General features: G+C 37.9%; 1 protein-coding gene across 2 annotated transcripts in view; it reads left to right on the top strand.

Annotated features, from left to right (window-relative positions):
* The first annotated feature begins 2,282 nt into the window (after positions 1 to 2,282).
* LOC112503161 (DNA polymerase delta catalytic subunit) overlaps positions 2,283 to 27,908 on the top strand; it is a 32,051-nt gene continuing 6,425 nt past the window's right edge. For both annotated transcript variants that reach the window (XM_025107227.1, XM_025107228.1), the window contains exons 1-20: positions 2,283 to 2,547; positions 8,599 to 8,709; positions 9,205 to 9,311; positions 9,432 to 9,591; positions 10,243 to 10,438; positions 10,550 to 10,685; positions 10,791 to 10,928; positions 11,645 to 11,722; positions 11,895 to 11,986; positions 16,020 to 16,086; positions 16,174 to 16,245; positions 17,141 to 17,227; positions 18,263 to 18,382; positions 18,465 to 18,563; positions 21,210 to 21,317; positions 21,465 to 21,560; positions 21,641 to 21,706; positions 23,205 to 23,261; positions 23,377 to 23,464; positions 23,598 to 23,677. In XM_025107227.1, the coding sequence (XP_024962995.1) occupies positions 2,292 to 2,547; positions 8,599 to 8,709; positions 9,205 to 9,311; positions 9,432 to 9,591; positions 10,243 to 10,438; positions 10,550 to 10,685; positions 10,791 to 10,928; positions 11,645 to 11,722; positions 11,895 to 11,986; positions 16,020 to 16,086; positions 16,174 to 16,245; positions 17,141 to 17,227; positions 18,263 to 18,382; positions 18,465 to 18,563; positions 21,210 to 21,317; positions 21,465 to 21,560; positions 21,641 to 21,706; positions 23,205 to 23,261; positions 23,377 to 23,464; positions 23,598 to 23,677 (2,214 nt within the window). In that variant the 5' untranslated portion in view covers positions 2,283 to 2,291. The remainder of the gene's footprint in view (positions 2,548 to 8,598; positions 8,710 to 9,204; positions 9,312 to 9,431; positions 9,592 to 10,242; positions 10,439 to 10,549; positions 10,686 to 10,790; positions 10,929 to 11,644; positions 11,723 to 11,894; positions 11,987 to 16,019; positions 16,087 to 16,173; positions 16,246 to 17,140; positions 17,228 to 18,262; positions 18,383 to 18,464; positions 18,564 to 21,209; positions 21,318 to 21,464; positions 21,561 to 21,640; positions 21,707 to 23,204; positions 23,262 to 23,376; positions 23,465 to 23,597; positions 23,678 to 27,908) is intronic.

The raw sequence follows: 27,908 nt of genomic DNA on the forward strand, positions 1-27,908 counted from the left end.
ATGGGTTTCTTTTTCGATTTTGCACTTTTTTTTATTTTCTTTCTTCGACGTTGGGTTTGTTAGTTCGATTTTGCAGCATTTTGGAGTTTCTTTTCTTTCAATTTTGTATCATTAGAAGTCCCGGTTCAATGGATTTTTTTGCACATATATCTTTTTCACATGTTCTTTTATGGGCCAAACTTCGATTTAAATGTTGTTTCATCATTTGTGGCTTTTGACAGGAGATTGAGATTGAGCTTAGAATATTGAAAGATTTAATATATGGTTATTGGTGGGATACTGCCATTTCCATCATCATTTGTGCTTTGTTTCTTCGAATGCAAGAGTATGAATAAAGGTATCTACTTTCTGATCATTTATGCTTCTTTATTATTATTTCTTCTACATGTTTGATAATACGTCTAAGAGAGATTCCTCGATGAAGGATTTATGTTTGTTTGATGATTGCTTAACGTCTGTTGTTGTGCCAAGTATAAGTTGATTATAAGTTTGCTTTGAATATAGATAGAACAGAGATTGATCGGTAGTTTGAGTTAATTCTCAGATTTAGGATAATGGGTAAATGGTTTTCATGGTTCTGCTGTCTTTTGTTTATTTTTTATATTAATATATCATTTGAGTTATATTCTTGAATTTATGTGTTTATATCATTGTTAGAATTTCTCGGTTTATATCATTGTTAGGAATTGCTTGCATATAGTGAATTAAACTTGATCATAATGATGGGCATGAATCTTTATAATTTCTCTACCAATTCTCATCCATTCACGGTCGACCCAGGTAATTTAATTTTGCTAATCATCGATTCACTTTTATTATTCTAGGATGGTGTCTATGCTTTAGATGTTCCTACATGATTATGTTCTGGTTTCAACAGGTGCTGCTCTATATCAGTTTTTGTTTTGATCAGATTAAGGTGGTTGGATTTATTATTCTACAATCACACAATTAAATATGGTACACTGTAACTATGTGCTTATTTGATTGTTTTTCTTCTATTACCATGCATGGTTTCGGTTTATAAGATAGCTGATAATTATCCAATAACGTGATAGTGATGAAGCAGTAGCTGCATACATTGAAGCCTGTGGAGAATCTTTGAAGGAACTGTCGCTTAATCATGTTGATGAGGTTACATTCTTTTAACAACCATTACATTAACATGTTTCAGTTGTTCATCATATTTGTATGGGTTATATATAGATATATAAATGGGTTGGTTGGTTGGTTTCTTTATTGTTTTTCAGGTTGGGCACCACACTGCTTTATCGCTTGTGAAACATGCAAGAAATTTGTTAAGTTTGGATTTATCTTTGTGCCGTAATATGACGAATGAGGCCTTGAGATTGATTGTAGATAGTTGTGTATCATTGAAAATGGTCAAGTTGTTTGGGTGCACATAGGTATGGATGTTAACGAACAAGATATATAGTAGTTGATAATAATAATTCATTATTGATAATTAAATTTGAATGGATGCAGATCACAAATGTGTTTAGATGGACACTCGAACGAAGAAGTGAGAGTTAATGGTTTGAGAGGGAGTCAAATATTGAAGAACACTCAAGTGCATGATCACAATTTTCATCAATATGAACACAATTACAGCATGTTTGATGCCTCATTTTGCTCACCGTCTCTCCTCCGGTCGTACCGACACCTTTCCGTCGTTCCTCATCGTCTCTCCTCCGGTCGTACCGACACCTTTCCGCACATTTTGCACTTGTATAAATGTCTTCCTTTGGCTTCTCCATTTTACAACTAGGGTTTGAACTAGCTGCTTATTTTAAAGGTTGACATTTCGGAGCTCCGGATCTGCATTTACAGTATTTGTATACATTAACAAACCCATTTGCTTTTAAGGATTTCTATGATTCAATATATTTGAGATGAGTTGTGATTCTGGTTGAGTATCTTGCACCACCGCTCCAGTCATTCGAGTTGTGATTGAGTTTATGAATAATTATAGAACCTACTAACACCAACATTTTGGATGAATGTATATTTGAATCTAAATTAGATACAAATGTAATGGGCTCTCTTACATCTTTAAGCAAATTGATATCACAAAATTGAATAATCTTAATGAGTTTTTTACATCCCATTGTATGGGTACACAACTAGTAAATATAGATATATGGTAAGTTGATTGGGTAATGAACACGTGACATGCACATGACTTGCATTCATTATAAACACCCTTCAAAATGGCGGCAATTACACTCTTTTCCCCGCCCATTTTCACTCTTAACTTCGAACCCGCCACCCCACACAGTCTCGTCTCCACAACCATGAACAAGGGCAACGGCAGGAAGAGGCCGGCGCAGCAACCACCCGTGCCGCCACAACCACCGAAGCACCAAGCGACGGAGGTGGCTATCGAAGAGGAAGACATGGACGAGGATGTATTCCTTGAAGAAAACCTTGTTGACGAAGATGAACTCATCCTCCGCGATATGGAAGATCGGGAAGCCCTCGCAACTCGCCTTGAGAAATGGAAACGGCCAGTATTATCTACGGGGTACCAGTCTCAGTCAGAGAAGATAGGTAATTTCACCACTGTTGCTGTTGCTTCACATAAATTTCTAGGGTTTTGCGATTCATTAGGGTTCAAGCAGATTGTTTGAAAAGGAATAGTTAATTTAGGAATTATTTAAACGAAAAAAATCATCGATGAAAGGTGCAATTGTACCTACTACAAGCATCGGGCACGTAATATTTCCAAAATTGCTATTCAGCGTCGATGATCAGTTATCTGTGCACTTATATTCCGAAGCAAGAGGTACACCTTAATTTTTATATAAAAAATGATCTATATTTTGAACTTCTTGTGGAAAATGTTGTGATTTTTCCAAAGCTGGCACACAAATGTCAGAAACAGCCGATGTGTGTGTAAGCGACCCAACAACTGAAATGCGGAAACCAAAAGGAACACTTATCATGCTAACTTTGCCAGCCACTTGAGGTCGCATATAAACGCGGCAATGTTCTACTTCTACTAGTTACTACTATTCTACTAGTGACCAGAGGTCGTTGTCAGCCTAGGGTGCCAAACTTGTACAATACCTCCCCTTTTGGTATGTGACCTAATATAAATTTCACATTTCTCATTGATACTCAACAGCCACAACTCTGAGATACAAACGACATCCAAATTGCTCACCTGTCAACGAGCTTCAACGTGGTCATCACCTATTAACGATAGAACCAACACTATTTCAAAAGAGCTGAACAAATGGCACCCAAAAAGGTCTCAACGAAGTACTCTACCTCATCCACAAACCATCGTCCTAGTCCACTTACTAGGTGACCATGAAATCAATTGCCAAACCCAATGCCCCATCTTGATCCAACCAAAGGCCCATCTTGATACATGTATCCTTGATGGACACGAATGGAGTTGCTAACTCCCAAAGTAACTGCCTAACGAAGAGGTTCAAACTTGACACCACAACTGTTGAACATCGAAGAAAGTCGGACTTCACCTTATACGATACTTTATCTTGATACAGATACACCATCACCCTATGAGTGTGTCTTGGAAGACACCACTTTGAGCATGACGATGCAAATACCTTACATACGAGCCTTGTAGACATAATGAGCATACCAAGCAAATCAACATGTACCTCCATTGCCGCAAAATGTGGAAACTTCTTACCCCACGAATGAGCCTAGACACGAGTGTGAGCTTAACAAGTCAAAATCGAAATGCCTTTGTGTTGCTGCAAAATATTGGAAAACACGTACTCCACTGTTAGCCGATCCCATGATTGAAGTTAATCTAGAAATAATTGGTATGTCTCCTTGTGGAACTAACACAAGATCCCCAAAGAGCCAAGATCCAAACTGTTGCTACCATCACAAATTATATTACGCCACCGACGTAGTAGGCTACCTAGTAGCTCGCATACAACGTGTTCAGCTACACCACACAAATACCCATAGACACCTCCAAACCTAGAAGTCGCCGCAGTTGCTCAAGTTGCTAAAGTTATCACCCACCCGTCATGTGAACATAGTGACCAAAAACAGGTTTTATTCAATGGAAGAACGTGTGGTTCAGATTCTTTAACCCCTCAAAGTGACTATGGCCCCAAGCTACCCCCAAACCATAGTAGGCAATTGTTGGCAAACAACGCAAATGTGATGCTAATGACTAATTGTCCAGACTGAAAACAAATAGAGATCCAAATGGATGCACACAAGACTAAACCCAAACAAATATCATTTCCCTTACTATACATCGTACGTTGAGTAAACGACCCAATGTGTGTCAAACGACTCACCCCAAAATGGAGGATTGGTTGTTGCCTAAAGAGCCTCATTGTTTACAAGGAACAATAAAGTATCTTTGTCTCATGCTTCTTCTTTGACTTCAAACACTCAACCGAGCCTGAGTATCAAGCAATGGTTATAACCTACCTCTTGAATTGCTCCTCGAATTGGGCTTCTGCAAAATGGAACACCTTTAGATGACTTAAATGAGGCATCTCTTTCCACTGATAGGCCTTGGGAACTATTGTTGTCCTGCGAGTCCAAGTTTATCGTCTTTATTTTCTTTCTCAGTCATAGATACCATATTCACATCCGAAAATGACAAGTTATCACGCCTATATATGAGCGACTCCTTTAATCAGTGTTGCAATGGCTGCATATGCGGTGATTTTATCTATTATGCTAGAGACTTATAATTCTTTTGTTTTATTGGATGGAATTTCTATGAGTTAGATCAATAAGAACCCCAAGTCCTAGCTTTACTACAAAAATATCATTTAGAGCCTAGATATCTAGCTCATTCTATTTTGGTAGTTTGATTGTGGAATTTCTTTGTTTTTGTATTTCTTGAATACAAGTGAGTTTTTATAATTGATCCCATTGATAGTCCTTTGAATGACTTTGTCATCTTGATAGAAATGGTTGTTGGCAAACCCATTGTACGAGTTCGAAGTTGACAACAACATAATCATTGCCAACTGCTCGTTCTTTACCTTCAAATCGACAACCTTCATTTGCATCAACAAATCATTGAAAGTAGTCATGTGTTGCTTAACGATTGATCCTTCTTGCATCATGAACGAAAAGAGGGTCTTATCAAAATCAAAGGACTTGATAATATAAAGCTCCTCGAGCCTTCTCCAAATACCTGCAATAGTAACCTCAAAATTGACTTCAGATATCACATTGTTACGCATAACTATCTAAGGTCTTGGCTTGGCCGAATGCTTCATCTCTAGTATCTTTTATGCCGGCGTGTTGAGATCCAAATCCTTCAAAGCATATACAACCTTGAGACAACAGTTGTCCTCCAAAATGGCTTTTTCTTTCCATTGCAATTTCCATATTTGCTATTGGCGTTCCAATTCGAAATGAACAATGATGCACGAAGTGCAACAATGGATCCTATAACAAGCGAAGGTTGACTAGTATTTTGCACTCGAAACATTGCTTTTTGGAGTAACACCGGTGTGAAAACAACAAATTTCTACCCAAATAAAAAAATGAGTAGATCCAAATACACCTAATAGAATATATTGGTAAACCTTTATCTTTGATATCATTTGTTGGGACTTTTCCAAAGCTGACAGACAAATGTCATGAATACCCAAAATGTGTAAACGACCCAACAATCTAAATGCGGGAACAAAATGATCGGAACGATATAGGGTGTTTCAAAACAATAACATCAAGTAAATAACGCAACAATGTAATGACACTCAAGTGTACAACAAGGTTCAACGCCGTTATAGCTGTGTACATTCTCCCCCTAAACCTATATGATGTATTATATCCAACAAGCAGTAAGTTACTAGGAAATGCGTGCTTAAATGGTTACAAGCTCCAAATGTAAGCATCTAAACTTATCTACTTTAGTAATTGAGAGGGGAGATCGGGAGACGACCAATGTGTTTGCGCTAAGTGTAGAAATGATCTCCCACAAGAAATGAGCCTTAATTTGTGATTTATCTCGTTACCTGAGTCATGCTACCCACACAAGCCACTTTAGGTTGCATAATAAAGGTTGCCCGGTTCCATTTTTACCTATTTATGTATGCGACCTTGATGCAACTTGTTCCCCAACACAACTGATAGGGAAGGTGCTACAGATCACTTATTGGATCAAAATCCAAGGGCTTCGAACCAGTGATGGTTGTGGTCGATAGGCTCTCAAAATATTGTCATTTTATTTCTTTAAACACCGATTCTTGGCTCGCACTGTAGCTGAAATCTTTCTTCGTCAAGTCATCAAATTGCATGGGATACCAAAATCTGTTTTGAGTGACCGTGATCCATTATTTCTGAGCAAATTTTGGCAAGAACTTTTCTTTTTGCAAGGCAGCACCCTTAAATTCAGCTCAGCATACCATCCTGTGATGGACAGACGGAGGTGGTTAACCGGAGCTTGGAAACCTACCTGAGATGCTTTGCTATGGACCAACCAAAAAACGTGGCCATTTTGGTAACCCTAGGCATAATTTTGGCATAATACGTCCTACCATGTATCCACCAACACTACTCCTTTCGAAGTCGTTTATGGCATACCCCCTCCAACTTAGTTTCAATTTGTTCCTGGGGAAGTGCGTTGTGAAGTTGTCTTGCGCAATCTCCTGGATCTAGACGAAGCAATTAAACAACTTAAGTATCATTTGGTTCGTGCCCACACACACATGAAAGCTACAACTGACAAGCATCGTCGGGATATTGAGCTTATGGTAGGGGATTGGGTGTTTCTCAAACTGCGTCCTCATCGTCAACAAACTGTGGTACGTAGGATTAATCAGAAGTTATTTGCTCGATTTTCTGGGCCATTCCTTGTTTGTTGCTAGAGTTGGGGAAATTGCCTATAAACTCCAGCTGCCCGAGTCCGCTGAAGTCCATCCCGTTTTCCATGTATCACTCCTTAAAAAAGCTCCGGGAAACAGTCCAGTTGAAAGCCTCCCTACCTCTTGGCCTCGAGACAAATTCTGTAGTCTCTCCACTCCCTAAAAATGTTTGGGTACTCGAGAAATTTATGAAAACGGGGAGCCAATATCACGATGGTTGATCCAATGGCTGCAGGGAACTATTGAAGATGCTACTTGGGAGGATGTCTATTCCATTCAAAGTCAATTTCCTTCAGGCTTGACAAGCTTGCACTTCATGAGGTCGGTATTGATAGCGAAAGTGCTACGAATCACTTATTGGATCAACAACCAAATGGACCTAAAGCTTGGAAAGTTTATTCTAGAAGGAGGTTTAGAGGGGGACACGTGTAGGGGGAAATAGGAGCAAGTTGTTAGGACTGAAGAGTGAGAAAGTGGAGGGAATAATATATTTTCTCTTGTTGGTGGAGCAATGGGAAGAGAGATTTACTTTCTATTTTAGTGAATTCGGCTATCAGTAGCTTGGGCAAAAGGGTTTACCGTACGGTGGTTATTCTTTTGATTTTGTTCCTTAAATAGTATGAATACCAACTAGCAACTATTTTCCTTGTTCTTATTTTCTTACAATCGAGTTCTTAATTTTTGATTCCTGTCATTTGATGTTTGAGTATCACATAATGTAATAGAAAAAATTGTAACATGTTGCAATATTTGTTTGAAACCCATATCTATTTCAAACTTTTGTTTCAAAAGTAATAGATATGACATTAAGAACTAAAATGTAGCCCTCACAAAAAGGTCCCAAAAGGTATACATTTTTTATATGGAGGTTTGCGTCATGAATTTATTGCTCTAACATTAGAATCTATATGTGGAGAATCCCTATATGCAATGGCGGACCTAGGATTTTTGCGGAGCAGTTGCACCTTTAAGGTGGATCAAAGGCCCGCAAAGTCGCCCGATGTGTTTTAGCCAAATTTTGCCGTTTCGATAGATTCTTTAAGTTTTTGGTTGATTTTGAGGGACTTTTTTAAGTTTTTTGGTTGATTTCGAGGGAATTCTTTAAGTTTTTTGTTTGATTTCGAAGGATTTTTACAAGTTTTTTGGTTGATTTCGAAGGATTTCTATAAGTTTTATGGTTGATTTTGAGGGACTTTTTCAGTTTTTTGGTTGATGTTCCTTGTATTTTATAATATCCTGGAGCTGCCCAAAGTTTAGTGGGTGCACCTTTAATACCCCAAAATAAATTTTACTTGCGAAAATCAGTTGAGCGGTTGCATGGGACCCGCTCAGCTCCTAATAGGCCGCCCCTGCCTATATGCATGAGAGATTCATAACATCTCTAAATGCAATGCAACAAAATGAAATGATCATTTTTGCTATTATCCTCAGGCCAAGCTCACCTTGAGATCAGAAGTAATTTATTGCTACAATCTTATAGGATACTGAACAATATGTATTTGTTGCTTGTTTTCCCCAGGTTCAAACTTATTAGCTTTTAAAAAAGAACTTGGTGTCGAACAATATGTATTTGTTGCTTGTAGTTTCTAAGGAGCCGTGATAGAACTTCACTTTGTGATGATGGCTTGTTTTCATACATCACTGCTGGGCCACCAGAACATCAAAACATGAGTGATTTTTTGTTACTAAGCTCTCTAATTGGAAGTGGTCAGTTTTGTCATTCCATTGCTCTCTTTCCTTAACCTTGGGAATTACTTTCATGGTTGGTATCTAGTTTTTCAGCAATTGGAGATTGATTACGTGATTGGAGAGAGTCACAAAGAATTGATTCCTACCTCAGCTGGCTCTGCTGCTATTATCAGAATATTTGGTGTAACCAAGGAAGGTATTTCTTTATCCTTTTTTTTTTTTTGCCACTGATTGAAAACACTCCTCTGATGGTATTACTGTACTATATTATTATAACTTCTGTTATACAGATATCACTCTTATTTGTTATAGAAAGAATGTATTTTCATCAGCATTGTCATTATTATAATGATTATTATTATGTTTTTTTGTTGTTGGGGGTGAGGAAAAGTTGTTGATTCTCTAACTATCAAGTTTCTATAGCTGCTAGGTGCTGTGACTAGTAAATTTAGAAAGAGGACAGGCAGGATTGCTCAATAATTGCCATATGCATAATTTTTCTGTTGACGCATCTGGATCTATGCCTCAAAACGTTTTTAATACACACTAAAGGTTTTTTGGAGATGAGTAACTTTTCTGGTGCAAGGTTGCTTGTGTATATACAAGTATTTTATTGCAAGTGCTATTATTATTTATTTATATCTTTGGGATGAAACTCTCTCCTGTGATCTAACACTTGGTCTGTGATTAGGAAATAGTGTATGCTGTAATGTTCATGGATTTGAACCATACTTTTATATTAGCTGTCCTCCTGGAATGGGCCCTGATGATATATCTCGGTTCCATCAAATTCTTGAGGTATCTTCATTTTCTGATCGAGTTATTTTTCTTATAAGAATTTGTAGCGAGGGTGTTGTATTTGTGCATTGTGTACTGAATGTTCTGAAATAGAATGCACATGTTTTCAATTTCCTGTAGGGGAGGATGAGAGAAGTCAACAGGAACAATAAGGTTCCTAAGTTCATTCTCCGTATAGAACTAGTTCAAAAGAAGAGCATTATGTACTACCAGCAGCATAGTTCTCAGCCCTTCCTTAAAATTATTGTTGCATTGCCGACAATGGTTTCTAGTTGCCGAGGTAAAGTGTGACATACTCCTGTGGTCCTGCTAAAGTTTCATCTATTTGCAAAACTATAAAGGTTTTTATTTATAATAGTTAGTATCTCAAAATCTGCATGCTTTGAGCTTTGCATAATTCCATTTTAAGGTATATTATCCTCTATTATTTTCAGTAATAGAGTTTTCTTACCATTATACTTGTTGTTTTGTTTCAAGTAACCATTGTACTTCTTAAAATGTAAAAAGACACCAAAGTTTGCCAAACAAGCAATTACAAACGTGGTACTCATAGTTTCAATGCAAACTAACCATTGGAAGTTGCTTATGTTCGATCACTTCAGCATGCTTTAGTGTTTTATTTATTTATTATTTATTTTGCATTTTAGAAGTACAACAGTTGGTTTGCAAGGGAAGTAAAAGTAAGATGGCTAGAAAACTAAGTGATTGGTATATTCTTATGCACTTTTCGGTTAGTTTGAATGTTATTCTTTACATTGCATTTTGGCTTATTACTGTCTCAGTGGTTGCAGTGCATGTTGGATAGTCCCGAATCTACTTTTGTTACAATCAGTTTGATCATCTTATATTATTTTGCTTGGGGTTCTGTCCCCTTTACCAATTCTTTTGATCATCTCATATTGTTTACAAACACCCTATGTAATCTTGACAGGAATTCTTGACAAAGGGATACAAATTGATGGTCTTGGTATGAAAAGCTTCATGACATATGAGAGTAATGTTCTTTTTGTTCTTCGCTTCATGATTGATTGCAAAATCGTTGGGGGCAATTGGATTGAAGTTCCAGCCCACAAATACAAGAAGACAGCAAGGAATCTTTCATACTCTCAGTTAGAGTTTGACTGCCTGTATCCTCATTCAAGCAATGATAGCCCATAATCTTCTTTATATAAGCCTCTAATTTGTATGTGTTCAGCTTCACTGAATTATATTATCGAGTTCCTTGACAAAGAATATAGTTATTCTGAACTGACTAGCCATGTTCCAGAAGGAGAATTTTCCAAAATGGCTCCATTTCGCATATTAAGTTTTGACATTGAGTGTGCTGGTCGTAAAGGCCTTTTTCCTGAGCCTACGCATGATCCTGTTATTCAGGTTGATTCATATATTTTTGTTAGTAATTTGCTTAGCAAAACCATTCAACGAATGAACAAAGTTGATGTTGAGTTCCTGATTACATTCTTCTTACCTCTTTTGTAGATTGCAAATCTGGTCACACTTCAGGGAGAGGAACAGCCATTTGTGAGAAATGTCATGACCCTAAAGTCATGTTCGCCAATAGTCGGTGTTGATGTGATGTCATTTGACACAGAGAGAGAGGTTTTGCTGGCTTGGAGGGTAATATTCTGGTAGTTTATTTACAATCAAGATATCATTTTAACTTCAATTAGAATAACTATATTTGGTGTTAGTTATTTGAGGTCAACTAGTCCTCAAATGTCTCCAATTTGTTTGAGTTATATGTTACTTTTCTGATCATGGGAACTGGTGAACTGCACAATAGACCAGTTTAAGAGTACGTTTGTACACTGCTCCGCTTGGAGATGTGAAGAGGTGCAATCATGCTGCAAGCCTGTATTGAATTTGGCTACTCTTTATTTAGAAGTTGGCATGCATCTTTCTGTATAGAAGTCTGAAGTCTTGAAGTTCACATTCCCATAATTATAAATGCAGAACATTCTGGGAATAGTTCATTCTTCTCAGATTTTCTAGGAAACTTGTTCTGCTTCTGAATTCGTTGCTTCATGGACATCCATTATTCATGTAGGCTGTAAAAATGTTTATAAGAACATTTATGACAAAAGGTAACTAGTTGATATGCAAATGGCAGAGTTTTTAATGAACTGACATGATATTTCTTATTTTATGTATTTCTTACTATAGTTTTCTAAAGTAGTTCTAGTCCACATAGAAGAGGATGTTCTAGTATTTCTGTATATTTTTGTTGTATTTGCAATCAGATTTGTCTCGATTGGACAACAATGGCCCCTTTGTTGAGACTTTGTGGACCAATTTATATTCAGGGGAGCTGAAGATATTTCTATCCCTTTCAGGATTTTATTCGTGAAATTGATCCAGATATCATAATAGGTTACAACATTTGCAAATTTGACTTGCCATATCTGATTCAGGTCAGTGACTCAACCCTTCATCCTCAGCCTTTTCTTTTTTTGGGATTATAACTCTTGAGTACTTTACGTTTACAGTTCATGTTTATCCATATACTGTTAATTGCAAGATCAACATTGAATGCTGTCCATAATTCTTGCTATTAAGTGACTAGATACATATTTTGGTTCACAGAGGGCAGAGACATTGGGAATAACCGAGTTTCCGTTACTGGGCCGCATCAGAAATAGTAGGGTTCGTGTCAAGGATACAACTTTTTCCTCAAGGTGATGCTTGAATATATAGTTTAGTACTTGCAACTAATGATGGGAAAACGATATCTTCATCTTCTCCTGCGTCTTAATTTCTGTAGTTCTAGTTTTTTCTTGTGTTTGATTATATCTCTGCTCCTGAATGCATCTTCTCACACTTTTCCCGAAGGGCATGAGTGTTGGTTTGGATAAAACCAGGGGAGGGGAGGGTTTACAGTTTGATGTGTAGGAAACTGAGGGTTTTGTAGGCTTGCTTCAAGCTTGAGCTATTTTCAGCATCGATGCTTGGTTCACTCAATTTCACTTTTGGACAAGGAAGTTTTGAACAACAATTGAAGTAGGTTGGTTGGTATTCTATGATTATGAACATATATACTATCAACTAGTTATCCAAAGAGTCATGGGGTTCTTGGTGATGTTCAAAAGAGATATTCCACAAGCGATAAGTTAATGTTGCAGTTCATGACATATCTATCGGTAGATTCTTGGTTAAGAAGGCAAGGATATCTAAAAGAGAAAAAGCAGAAGAATATAAAGTAGAATATAAGTTTTGGAGCAAATGTCTAGAAGTTTCTTTTATTAAATAATAGATAAGTACATGGGATGGAAGGCTTTGTATAAGTTGCCCAAATACAAGAAAACGAATAAGCTCTATACTGACTATGACACCCCTATTTCCTCAGCTACTTCTCTAACCATTTGCATATATGATATAACAGATGCTTGGATTTTATTAAAGTGTATTTGTAAGGGTGGTTTGCCTTTAAGAAGACATTGGAGCCTGCAGTTTCATTTATAATAATATAGCTCAAGTTCCAAATTTGACAGAAGACCTAACTTTGGCTTGTACTTTACAATATATGTGGCTGCTCATCAACTTCTTTTTTGAGCGGAAAAACTCCAGGCAATATATTAAACAACAAAGAGGTCAAAAACTACAAAGTCCAACAACAAAACAAAAGAACATGGAAACAACAAACCAAGCCACCAGTAACCAGAAAAAAACAAAAAACAGACTAACAAAAATAAACTAGGAGCTAAAGAAGATGATCAAGGACCAACTCCAAAAGTAGCACCACCGAAACACAGCAAGAACCAACCAATTAAGAATCACCATTGAGCATCATAGAGTTTTTGGACCTATTCCTCCAAGCCACCCTTTGAAGGATAGCATTCCGGATAAAGTTGGCAAGCTTCTGCACTGATCTCTTTTGATTCCTAAAGAGTCTATTATTTCGCTCCTGCCAAATAAAGTACACAAAGGCAGATAAAGAAAGTTTTTGAGCCAAAGATCTTAGACCCCTAGCTCCAATAATTAAACCATGTAGAGTAGCATTCCATGAGTCTGCGTAGCCATTAAGACCAACCTCTGTCTTAACCTGTCTCCAAACCGCCAAAGAGAAGTCACAATCAAAGAACAATTGATTGCGCGAGTCCTGATGATTCAGGCAAAGTGAACACTTCATATCTGGAGGGTCATGTTTCCACATACCAATTCAATCCTGCGTGGCCAATCTATTAAGACATGCAAGCCACATACAAAACGCATGTTTCGGGATGAAACCCCGAAACCGGACTGCTTTGCAGGGGACCTTAACATGGGGTGTGTGCATTGAATCCCACGCCTCCCGAACAGATAAAGCACATAGCGAATTGTTTTTACCAATCCACCATGTTTTGTCCTGAGTCTGATTATGTAGACTCGGGACATTATAGGAGAGCAAGTCAGGGTATCTATGTGTCCAGGCAGTCGGCCAGACACCATTCAAATTTTCAATAACATCTCTAACCGAGGAGTTATCAAATCCACTAGCATGAATACACCGGTAGGAAATACGAGAAGAAAGAGGCCCACACGGCAGCCAAGTATCCTCCCAAGCATTAGTGTCCAAACCATTGCCAATTTCCATGAAAAAGAACCTTCTAACTTGGGGTATTATATCTGGGAGTTTGCACAACACCCAAGACCAAGAAGAACGTTTAGAAATCGTCCAAAATGAGCGTTAAGGAAGGTAATGAAGGTAGATCCACCGGATCCACAAGGAATTCCTCCGTTGGATAATATCCCAAATGTGCTTAGTTAAGAGAGCACGATTTCAAAGGGTTAACTTTTTGAGGCCAATCCCACCACAAGAAACAGTTTTGCAAAGATCATTCCACCCAATACGACATTTACCACGGGAATTCTGCCCCTGAGACCAAAGAAAATCTCTAAATAATGATTCAAGCTCGTGGGTCACACCTGAAGGAATAAGGAAAACAGACATCCAATAAAGCTGCATGGATTGAAGGACAGATAGGATAAGCTGCCTCCTACCACCAAAAGAGAGAAATTTGTTCTTCCAATTGTGAATTCGCTGTTTGACTTTAAGAACAAGCGGCCTAAAGTCAGCTGTCTTAAGCCAAACTGGAGAGAGAGGGACCCCCAAATAGCGAATCGGGAAAACCCTAGGTCGGAATGGAAGACACCCACGAATAGCAACTTTCACATCATCCAGCACATTCCCAAAGAAGATTTCGCTCTTTTCAAGGCTCGGTGAGAGACCCGATCGTTTTCTAAAAAGATCAAGGGCTCTCTTCAACAATTCAACAGAATCCGTATCTCCTCGAGTAAAAACAAAGAGGTCGTCAGCAAAGTAGAAATGAGTCAACTCTAATTCATGACAACCTTTATGATAACCAAACTGATTAGCTTCCTGAATACAATGTTTAAGGATTATAGAGAAGCCATCCAAGACAATGGTAAAAAGATAAGGCGATATGGGATCACCTTGCCTGATACCACTACCACCCATAAAGAAGCTCTCCGTTCCACTCCACCATTAACAACAACCGAAAAAGAGGTAGTGTATAACATTTCCCGGATCCATCTAATAAAAATAGGGTGAAAACCGAAACCATGTAACATATGAAGAATATACCTCCAATCAACAGTGTCATGCTTTCGGGATATCAATTTTGAACGCACATCGAGGAGGACCAGAGCCACGTTGATAACCCACAACCAATTCATGAACCATAAGGATATTTCAGATATACGTCTACCCAGAATAAAAGCCGATTGGGTAGAGCTGACAATCTGATCTAAAAAGTCCTTCATTCTGTCTGAGATGATTTTGCTTATGCATTTATAAAGGACCGTGCAACAAGCTATAGGTCGAAAATCTGTTACCTTAAAGCATCGGGACCTTAGGGATTAGACAAAGAAGAGTGTGATTGAGCTCCTTTAAAAGATGTACCAAAAAGAAGAAATTATGAACTGCTATCTCCACATCACGTCCAACAATACTCCATGCTGCCTTAAAAATTTGGAAGAGAATCCATCCGAGCCCGGGCTTTGTCATTACCAATATGCATGATGGCAGATTTTATCTCATCATTAGTAATCGGCCTAATCATATGAAGGAATTCCGAGAGAGACAGTTTCTTTTCAAACCAGTCAAGTTGCAAGTAAGGATCAATAGACTGATCCCTTCCACCAAGAAGTTCCTGGAAATGATCAACAAAGACAGTAGCAACATCATCCCCATAAGCATAGATTCCATTTGAGTCATAGACCGAATTGATATAATTGCTATTTTTCCTCTCTTTTACCGCACGCTGCTCACTAACTTTCAGTTGGTTCTGAATGAGTTTTGACATGCTCATGTTGCATTGATTTTCTCCCCCCTTCCCCCCACTCCTTGTCACAAATGAATGCAGACAAGTAGTGTGATTCTTACGACTTCCAAAACTTTTGTAGGACGATATTGCATCACATAAGTTTATGACTATGCTACTCTTAGAGCTATAAATTCTTTAGTTTTATGATTTTATACTAAATTCATTGAACACCTTTATTTACTAGAAAAATTGTAGAGGGAGACCACACCTACTAGCCCCTCACTGTCTTTGTCACGGTAATTGTATATTCTTATTTGCTGTTGATTTGGTGTACTCCTATGTGGTTATGAAATATATAATTTGTTGAAGATTGGGAAGTTTTTGCACAGTTGTACTAAACAAAGTTCTACATGATGCTGAATTTTGCCGATTATCATTGTCACAGACAGTATGGTACAAGGGAAAGCAAAGAAGTTACACTGGAAGGGAGAGTTCAATTTGATTTACTTCAGGTCATTTCATCTATACAATGTATTGAACTAGTAAGTGGATGTAGAGTGATTACTAGAAGTTTTAGTTACATGTCTTAATGTTTGCAGGCTATGCAAAGGGATTATAAATTAAGCTCGTATTCGCTGAATTCTGTTTCAGCACACTTTCTTAATGAGCAGGTAGGATCATGCATTTTTTTATATTATGTTTTGTTAATACACTCGTATTGTGGATAGGGATTTCCTTGTATTTCATTCATTCGTTGTGAGAAATCAATATTAAGGGTTCAGAACATTTTCTCAAATTCGCTAGTAATCTTCTATTCTGTGTATTTAATGCTTGTATCCATCCTATCAGTGGTAGTACATGTGTACAACTATAATTTTGCTTGTACTTAGATGGTTAATGCATAAACACGCTTTATGTAAGGGATATATAGACATCTCATTCCAAATCCAACTAGCCACCAGTTCTTTGGAGATGCATTATATCTCTTGCACACACTTACATGCATAGTACCTTAGTTGGTAACCAAATAACCACTTTGTCAGCCAACAGTAGTGAACACTGACAGAATTTAAGAAGCAGATGATTTTTAATGGCATCCAACATTGTAACTGGGTTGACCTGAGTTTGTACAAATAGTTTATGATGCCACCTTTTTTACAATCTTACTTTATGTTTTTGCTAGATGCTTACATCATCTGGTGGAAGTCCTCCACTGCATGGATCTTGCAAAGCTTTCTGCTCTACATAGTATTCACAAGTTGATCTTTGTTTGCATGGTTGGAAAACTGGAGCCATGAAGTAATATGATCATCATATTTCCTAGGCAACACAAATTATTTTAAATAATAGATGAAACAAAATGAAGATAAAAAAACAACCAAAAGAGAAAATAGGAACAAATAAAATTAATCTGCATTGTCTTGACATCAAATCATTTTCATGTATCATAGTCGTTCTTTTATTATCTTTTTTTGATGATGCGTATTAAACTATCCATGTCTTGTTTTTTTCCTTCTATATTACAGCCATTCTGATGTTTTTGGCAATATGGTGTTTGATTTGCAGAAAGAGGATGTTCATCATTCAATTATATCTGACCTTCAGAATGGTAACCCAGAGACAAGACGAAGATTGGCTGTATATTGTCTCAAGGTGTTGTTCTTTCATTAATTACATGATCAGTGATCATCAATCTAGGCTCATCAATACCGGCCGATCCTTGCTTTCTAACCTTGCCATGGTCATCAATTCCATAGCTTTTCATAATCCGTGTTGAGGCAATATATTATTTGAAATCCAAACTATTTATCTAGGAAGTAGGGGTGCCTCAATCCCTTGCTGAAGTATATTGGTTATAATAGTGCAAGAAGAAGGCTTGATAATGAACAAATTCTTTTTCGTTGATAGCTTGGACTGATATGGGGATACTAGCTAAAAGTAAAAGCAAGATAAGGCTTGAACTTAAAACATTTTTATATTTTATGTACTTGATGTATGGATTATAAGGTGAGTTTTCTCTTTAATTGGTTTGGTTTTAGACTTCTATATATGCACACTGAGATATAAATGCAACCCATCTCAACTTTATAATCTCTATATTGTAGCATCCACATGTTACACAACCATATCCCTGATTTGTGTCCTTGCAACATAGTTGTTTGCACATGGCTAAGCCTTCTCAAACTAGATATACGTCACTTACATTTACAAGTACTGAATAGTAGGACAGTTTTATTAAGCACTTCATCAATACTTGTTTACTTCTTTTCAAAGTTTATTAAAGATGTTATTTGCCAAAATATGGATTGGTTGCAAGTGGCAACTGCTAAAATATTTTAGCTTCAAATAGTAGATATATGTCACTTACCTCAAATTGTAGGACAAAGTTTTAAAGGCACTTCATCGATAGTTGTTTCCATCTTTTGGAAGTTTATGAGAGAGATTATTTGCCAACTCTCATTAGCAAAGCGTTAGTAGCAATCTTTCTATCAATTACTTTCCTTGCCATCTTGATTGCCGCACCTTACCTTTCTTCCCGGAAAAGATTGCAACTGCTAAAATATTTACCTGAGGCACTCTGTTTCAAAACTGAAAGAGGGATTTTTTTCTTGTGATTGAAAAAAATGTTTTTTAGTAGAATGGTACTAATATTTTCTACAAATTGAATAAAGTAGATTGCTTTTACAGGATGCCTATCTCCCTCAGCGGCTGTTGGACAAGTTGATGTACATTTACAATTATGTGGAAATGGCTCGAGTCACGGGTGTTCCTATATCATTTCTTCTTTCTAGAGGGCAGAGCATCAAGGTCATCTTTAATGAAAATCTGGATGCTGTGTTGATTGTTTTATAGGAGTACTAGGATTTGTAATTTACGTGACTATCTGCAGGTACTCTCTCAACTTCTAAGGAAAGCAAAACAGAAGAATCTAGTGATTCCTAATGTGAAACAAGCAGGATCTGAACAAGGAACGTATGAAGGTGCAACTGTGAGTATATTTTCTTCATGATCAAATTTTAATCATATGCTATATTCACATTTTATGGTGCTTAAAAAATGAAGACAGACAATAACCACTAGCTAACAGAATTTGTAGGACCATTAGATCTTTCTATATTGTGCTTTAACCATGTGTGATCAGGGCAGATAATTCCTAATTCATGAGTTCGGATACTCGTTGAAGATGAGAGAGAAGAATGAGCAAAAGTATTTCAGTTTACCTTTCAAATTTAGCATACAGAGCACTTATATATACTTTTGGGTGTAAACAGTCTACCTACTATGATGATCTAGAATAGATTAAAATTAGAGCTAGTCCTTCCAAACTGTTTGTATGACTGTATAACAGTACAAGTGCTATTAAGATTTGTTAACTTTACTGTTTATCGATTTTAGCATAACTCTATGTTCTTTCTCTAGTAGAAGTTCTTGTTTTCATGTACCATTTTATAGTGCTTATTTCCCCATTCAAAGAATAGATAGAGTCAACAGTACGACAGACAGTGCTGCCTACATGCAAATTTGCTTCCAAAGTCGAGAAGTCTCAATTTCACTACAGGATTTTTAGTTGACCTACTAATCCGATGCATAATGACCTACTCAATGGACCTACCTATTCACTAATTTAATGATACTATAATATGTCGAAGGTTCAATGTTGAATTGTTTTTAAGAAGACAAGATACCAGGCCACGAGTTTGATCACGGATTCAAGTCATTGCAACTTGCTGTCTGGTGCATTTAAACATACACACTTATGTTTTGTGATCATCAAAATGTTGCAATTGAGGACCACAATAAGTGAAGATAAAGGATATGGAGATTGAGACTGTAGAAGAGTGCGACTATAGGTTAATCTCAGGACTGCCCTTCAAAACTTGACTTCCTCTGTCCCTAAATAAATGTCTACAATGAAAAAGGCACACAGTTTAAGATTGTGAAATTATTACACTTTTTAATCAATTAAATGACAAATTTACCCTTAAGAATAGAGGAAGCAATAAATTTCTTTATCTCATAATTAAGGATAGAATTCGAATATAGACATTTACATTCGAAAAGGACACTTATTTTTCGACAAACTAAACTAGAAGTGTTTGACACTTCATTTGGGACAAAGGGAGTAATACTTCTCCCCTCAAGCATGGGAAGGATAGAGGATCTCTTCAGATCTGCAGACCACTCATCACCTCAGATAGATGGTTGAATCATTCCCTTCTGCATTTGTTAGAAGTGGTTTTAGCATGCATAGATTAACTTAACTGAGGAAGCAGTGGGAATATGGTGTCTTCATAACTATGGAATTTCCATCCCCATGGCAAAAAGCCAAAAAGCATGTTAATGGAAGGAGTCTATAGGAAGAGTGAGAGACCTCTTTGTTTCTTTTATAATATTGAAGTAATGGTTCTTTTTTCGGAGCAGACAAATTTTATTTCGTCTTGTTTTCCCTCATGGTCATGGTCTTACATAAGGTGTACTTTAATTTAAAAGCATATGGTATGCTGATGTTCCTTTTAATCTGATATCTACTATGTTCATCTTTTTTGTAGTCATTATTGATACAAGTAGTTATTGTGTGGCCTTTCATGAATCATGTTCCTATGTGACAAGTGGTGTGTTTGGGACATTTTAGGTTCCTGAAGTTTCATATATCTCTTGAGTCACAATGTCCCATTGGGGGAACTTTGCCAAATTGATTTATTACCCTTATAACATTGCTTGCTTTTTCATACTAGGAATGTGATATGAATCACACTATACATATTGCAATCTCGATTGCTGGCAAATTATATGACAAATAGAAATTGCAAAGTTATTACTAACATGGTACCATGATAGAATGTTAGAAGGCTAGACAACTATATATGCTATCAGAGTCGTGAGGACCGAGACTCTACCTTCATGCCCACGGTCCTGCTAGTCTTATTTTAACATTGGAGAAAGGGAAACACAGATCCAGCCAAATTCAATGCTTGATTATTCCAACAAAGAGGAGAGTTTATCAGTGCATGAAACCCAATATGCGTGGTTATGAACTGATAATCTCCACATCAGTAGGCACATACGCGGATGTGGAGTCCAAAGCATGAAGTTAAGGTCATTACTGGTCAGACTCTTCTTGGAGCATTCTGCATACATTGATCCCCTTCTCCAGCCTATCAGTGTGTGTTCAGAATTGTATATGGTGTCTTTGAGATAATGTTTTATTTGATATATAATCTCTTTGTCCAGCTCATCAGCCTCTGTTCGAAATTGTAGATGGTGTCCTTGAGATACTGTTTTCTTTGATAGATAAAGCATCAATTATGATTGCAATTCCAAATAACATAGTAGTACAAAGAAAATTAGGCTGTCAAAACTTCTCAGAACATTGATTTCTAATATGCTTTTGAGAATTATTTTTATTGGATAGCCATTAGGTTTAGATGTCTATTTTGGAGTATTTGCTGATAGTTATGCATCGTGTATTGTTATTTTCACCTGTTCTATCCCTATTCTGTTTGTTACTTCACAATCTTTTTGCTGATTGCTTTTCCAAATTTTGTCTTCGCTTTTCCCCCTCCCTCTAGAATGCTTATTGCAAATTTAAACATTTACGATAATTGTTTTACACGGAGGTTATTATTTTGTGTAGGTTTTGGAAGCCAGAGCGGGATTCTATGAGAAGCCAATTGCCACATTGGATTTTGCATCTCTATATCCATCAATCATGATGGCATATAACTTATGCTATTGCACTCTAGTGAGATATTCTTCCATTTTTGTCACTAGTGTACTGTGTGAAGCTATGTTTCTAGGATAAACAAATTCGTCACTGGTTTGTGAAATATTACAATTTCTTATTAAGATGTTTTGATGTGTGAACTATGTTTTGCTCATCCTTATTAAGGTGACTCCTGAAGATGTCCGCAAGCTCAACCTTCCCCCAGAATGCATCAACAAAACGCCATCTGGTGAAACATTTGTCAAGACAAATTTGCAGAAGGTTCTCATTGAGTTGATACATAATGCATGATATCCCGTAAAAAGATCATTGTGACAAGTTAATTACAAATGTGCTTTCAGGGTATACTTCCAGAAATTCTTGAAGAACTGTTAGCTGCTCGTAAAAGAGCCAAGGCAGATTTGAAAGTATGGCACTCCTATTTTTTCAAATATTATATTAATTTTCTATTTAATTAGTAGTTGTTATAGATTTTCTTGACATGTCCCTATTTATGTTAAATTTGTTTTGTTCACTTGGTGCTTGGGATGTTACTAGGCTGGACTGTCTTGTCAAGGAAAGATCATGCCAGATTTAAGCTAAACGATATCTTTAAATTAGTAAGGCTATTGTACTTACTTCAATGGTTAGCATCATCTCATGAAGAAAACATGAATTTTGTTCTTGTTTGGGTAATGCCAAGAAAATGAGCCGAGTTATTTTAAATTCTGAAAATTACAAGAAATAATTTAATTCATCTGGCAAAACAGTATACTTGGAGGCAACTTGGGAAGAGAAAACCCATAATTGCATCAGCAAGTAAGGATGATGTGGATGGGAGACAAGTTGTCATCATCATTTGTCATCATTTCTTTCTCTCTTCCAACCAACATGACCTCCAGTGGTGATGCAAGGAACCCTCGCTACAGTGAGTTGAAGGGGTACCGAAGAAAAAGACTGCTGCCCCACTTATAGGTCTATAAAAATGCATTGACCTCTCATATCTATGCGAGTGGTATTGATATATAGTCAACAAAAGTTGAACGGGACTGCTGCCCCACTTATAGGTTTACATGTTTGAGCACAATTTGACCTTGTGGTCATCCCTGCAACTTGACCTTGGGCCAAATGATTGAAACCCTAGAGATAGCAGAAGGTGATATCAGTATCTGTAAGATGTATGCTTCTATCATGAAATGGATGAAGAAGGATGAGTGTGTTTGAGGTTTGGGACTTTATAGGTTATGAACATGATAGAAATTTGTCTCAGGATGATGTATATGCACAAGCAGTTATTGAAACGGTATGCCATCATGTTTGTCGGATCAGTTCTAAATTTCCACTAATCCATATTCAAGACATAGAGGGCCCTAAGGCTATGAAATGAATGTCACCTCTCTTCAAGACCCACGCTTAAGATACTTCATGTCTTATCCCTCTTTTCCTTTTCCTTTCCTTCTGGCTGAATATCCTACTTCATTGTCCCCCTTAAAGTTAGCATTCCACATAAAGCCAAGTACAACTGGTGGGGTCAACATAATTTAACAGCCAAACTGTTCAATTAGCTCAAGCATCTCATAATTAATATAATTAGTGAACAGGTTACTCTACACTCTTTCAAAGGCGACTGAATTAGGATGGACTGGACTAAGCAAGAACGGAGCATCAAATTGCAGGAAGTAGAATTTCTTCACCAAATCTAATTTTATGCAGTAATGCTATAGATAATAACTGTTCTTTGATGTATTCACTGAAGAAAATCTGTTGTGGAGAGTCTTTGGATCAGATAGGTAACATAAGTTGTATAGTTACACTACTTATACGGAATCAGATAAACTATGTGAGGTTGACTGCCCCTCAATCATATACTGTTACTAGTGTTGTTAGTATTCTGTTGGTCCAAATGATGAGTTTGTTGCGTTCCAGGAAGCAAAGGATCCTCTAGTGAAGGCTGTATTGGATGGTCGCCAGCTGGCTTTGAAGGTAAGGATCTAAAAGTTTTTTGTTTACTTGCAGTTTTTCTCCTTGTATGTTTTTTTTTTGCCTAGCTAATTCCTTTTGCTGGAATAACATTGTTTCATTATGGGATATCTTCCAGGTAAGTGCAAATTCAGTGTATGGGTTTACAGGAGCTACCATTGGCCAGTTACCATGCCTAGAGATATCTTCCAGTGTTACGAGCTACGGTAATATGTTGTCAGCCATAGATTATATGTCTGTATGTGTATATGTGCATGTAGTGAGAATAGTTATTTAATTTTGGTAAGAACCTCTTGGTTGAAAAGTTACCTGATTCTGTAAGTTGATAAATTTGTGAAGGTCGACAGATGATTGAACATACAAAAAGACTTGTTGAAGATAAATTTACAACACTTGCAGGATATGAGCATAATGCCGAGGTATATTACTAACATTATTTTTTTCTTTGGCCCACTTCTATGGTTGATGACTTGTAAAACTTACTGGAAATATAATATCACTGATAAAGATCCACCATTGAAAGTGTACTCAAGAAAAGATCGAGTCACAGCTGCAAAAGTGGGACAACTGTATTCTGTCTTTGGAAACTGGCTGAATCCTCTCGGTCAAATCACTGAATGATTTTAGGCAATCAATTTAATTAATGATTATCCAGGAAATTAGGGTGTAGAATCATGCCCTTAATTTCTACCCATAATTCTAGTATTTGATTAATATAAATTAACGGCTAGTTTTTCATGATTGGAGTGAGAATTATCTTTTAATTTCCTTGTTCTTGTAATCGGAGACCGTGCCCCTCTCGAATCGGGCCACTATCCTTTATTTCTAATAAAATTCAGCCAATTTTCATCTTCATCAATTTTGTACCTATCATTTGGTTCCATTGCCGGGAATCAAAATGGTGCAAACCCGGAATAACTCAAACGATGGCAGTAACCAACGCGAAGCAATTTCCGTTCAGTTAGCTGCCATAGCCGCAAAGTTGGAGTCAATTGATCCATTGAAAGCAGATATAGCAGCTCAGCGGGAGGAGATTGCAGCTTTAAAGGTAAGAGGTCGTTCCCAAGGAAGCAAGAGTGATGAAGGGGAAAGTTCCTGGAGGGGCCGACAACCATATAGGCCCTATAACAAAATCGAATTCCCGACTTTTAGCGGAGGAGATCCTTGCGGATGGTTGCTGAAAGCTGAAAAATATTTCAGGTGATGAGGAGAAGGTTGAAGTGGCCTCAATGCAACTAGAGGGTGATGCCTTGGACCTTTACTCTTGGCTCTCTAACAACCAACCCATCACTTTTTGGGAGGAATTAACCCAATCGTTTACAAAAAAATTTGGTCCGGCAGAGTTCCAAAACCCGGATGAATTCCTGTGTAGCATCAAACAAACTGGTTCAGTTCAAGAATATCGGCAGGAGTTCGCTAAGAGATCCTCTCAGGTCTCAAATTGGCCTGATCATCGTCTCTTAGGGGTGTTCTTGAATGGCCTTAAAGATGAGTTGAAATCCGATGTAAGGATCCACAAGCCATGTACGGTGTATAGTGCTATGAGCCTGACTTTGGAGTTTGAATCTAAACTCTCCTCTAACCGGACAGAAAAAAGTACTTCTTGGACTTCAAGTTCAAAAAATCCTCAATCAGATTCCAAACCAACACCCTTCACCCTAGTTCCAACATCAACCCAACCAAAAAACATTCCTTGGATCTCCGACACAGAAAAACAAAACCGATTCTTGAAAGGAGAATGCTTCAGATGCGGCGACAAATACGGACCATGTCATCGATGTAAAACTGGTACCCTCAAGGTGTTAGAGGCAGAGGAGGATATGGAGGAATTCCTGTAACAGAACTCCCTAATCCCGATTCTGACCAAGAAGAAACGGCCGAAATCAGTTCGCATGCTATCTTAGGGAAACCACACCCTACTACGATGAAGGTCCGAGGTAATCTTCATTCTACCGAAGTTCTAATTTTAATTGATGGTGGCTCTACACATAATTTCATTTCAGATGTTTTGGTAAACGAACTCAAACTTACCTCTGAACCAGTGGCACCGTTTGGTGTCTAAATCGGTAATGGGGATGTAATAAGCCACATTTGCAAAAATCTTCCTGTACAGGTCAATGAGCTTAAGATCACTCAAGATTTTCACCCCTTTTCTCTTGGTGGGGCTGATTTAGTATTGGGTATCCAATGGTTAGCCACACTAAATACGGTCCAAGCTAACTGGAAAGAGATGTTCATGATCTTTAAAATCGACGGGAAACAATACAAGTTACAAGGTGTTGCATCCGGGCCTCAAAAATCATCTAGTTTTCAACACCTAGCCATTGATCCAGAAATTCCGCCATGCATACCAGCCCCACTTCAGCCTATTGTTACACAATACATGGTTGTTTTTGAAGAACCTCAAGACTTACCCCCAGTTAGATCACAAGATCATTCAATCCTGCTCTTGCCAAACTCAACCCCACCCAATATCCGCCCTTACCGTTACCCTCACTCCCAAAAAGCTGAGATAGAAAAACAGGTGGAACAATTGATGACATCCGGTTTTATACAACCGAGCACAAGTCCTTTCTCAAGTCTAGTTTTACTAGTGAAGAAGAAGGACAATACGTGGCGAATGTGCGATCGGGTTATTATCAAATCCGAGTGATAGCCCCGGATATTGAAAAGACAGCTTTTCGTACCCATTCGGGTCATTACGAGTTTAAGGTTATGCCTTTCGGCTTAACCAACGCTCCTTCCATGTTTCAGGCTGTTATGAACGATTTATTTCGTTCTTATTTATGATGTTTTATACTTGTGTTCTTTGATGACATTTTAATTTACAACTCAAGTATGGAGCAGCACAAGCTTCACCTAGAACATGCCTTGAAATTGCTGCATGACAACCGATTCTTTGCCAAATTATCGAAGTTGTGTTTTTGGGACATGTAATCAGCTCGGAAGGAGTTAGCGTGGAGGAAGAAAAGATTTCAGCAGTAAAGTCGTGGCCCATTCCATCAACAATATCAGAGGTGAGAGGTTTCCTTGGGTTAACCGGCTATTATAGGCGTTTTGTCCGAAATTATGGACTTATAGCCCGACCACTTACTGCATTGACCAAGGACGGGTTTCTTTGGTCGGAGGCAGCCCTTAAGGCCTTTAATGACCTGAAACAGGCGCTACTGACTACACCTGTTTTGAGGTTACGAGATTTCTCTAAACCTTTTGTTATAGAGTGTGATGCATCATCAAATGGGGTCGGGGAGATACTATCACAAGAGGACCATCCCATGGCTTATTTCAGTAAAGGATTCTCCCCATCTAACCGCTTTAAATCGGCTTACGACAGGGAGCTGTTGGCATTAGTCCTCGTGGTCCAAAAATGGAGCCATTACTTGCTTGGCCGACATTTTCTCATTCGCACCGATCACTATACCCTTAAATTCTTATTAGAACAACGCATCACCACTACAAAGCAGCAAAGGCTTTTGCTAAAACTCATGCCTTATGATTTTTCAGTTTTTCATAAGGCTGGAAAAGAGAACAAGAAGGCAGATGCCCTGTCTCGCCGACCACACTCAGGAAAATTATTAACACTTATCATCCCCTTTTGTGTTGAGGTAGCTGATATCAAGGCAGGTTTGCAAACTGATTCATTTACTAGCGATATGATCAAGAAGTTGCAAATAGATCCTTCCTCCGTCCCTGATTTTGTTTCATCATGGACGGATGGTGATTCCGGAGATACACAATCTCAAACTCAAGCTGTTACAAGAAGCACATGACATTCCAATCGGTGGTCATGGAGGTTTTTTAAAAACCTACAAAAGACACTCTTCTTGTTACTATTGGCCAAAGATGAAACATGATGTCAGGGAGTTTGTCCAGCAATGTATAATCTGTCAGCAATAAAAGTATCAGACGTTGGCTCTAGCAGGATTACTTCAGCCCCTACCCATTCCCAATCGGATTTGGGAAGATGTTTCCATGGACTTTATCGTTGGATTACTGCCATCTAGTCGTTTTGATACTATTTTAGTTGTAGTGGACCGTTTAAGCAAATATGCTCACTTCATTTGCTTATCCCATCCCTATATGGCTAAAGGAGTAGCAGCGGTTTTTGTAGGGAAATAGTCAGGTTGCATGGCTTTCCCCTATCCATTGTGTCTGATCTAGATGTTGTCTTCCTCAACAACTTTTGGCAAGAATTGTTCCGATTAAGTCAGACAAAATTAAAGCTGAGCACAAGTTACCACCCTCAAACGGATGGCCAAACCGAAGTTTTGAATCGTTGCCTAGAAGCTTACTTACGTTGCTTTGCTAGTGAACAACCAACCAAATGGAGTACGTACTTACTTGGGCCGAATATTCATATAACATAGGGTACCACACGGCCACTGGCACAACTCCATTCTCTGTTGTGTATGGTCGAGAACCCCCTTCGCTGTTCCCCTATGCGGCAGGCGAAACAAAAAACGCAGAGCTGGAACAACAGTTAGTTGATCGGGATGATATGATAAAGCTTCTTCCCCAAAACCTTCAAAAGGCCCAAGGCAGAATGAGAAACCAAGCAAATCAGAAGCGACGGGAACTCACGTTTCAGGTTGGTGATTATGTCTTCTTGAAGATTCAACCGTATCGCCAAAAGACTTTGGCTAAACGTCG

Source organism: Cynara cardunculus, unplaced genomic scaffold, assembly GCF_001531365.2.
Source record: "Cynara cardunculus var. scolymus isolate 2C unplaced genomic scaffold, CcrdV1 Un_Scaffold_2649, whole genome shotgun sequence".
Classification (NCBI taxonomy): domain Eukaryota; kingdom Viridiplantae; phylum Streptophyta; class Magnoliopsida; order Asterales; family Asteraceae; genus Cynara; species Cynara cardunculus.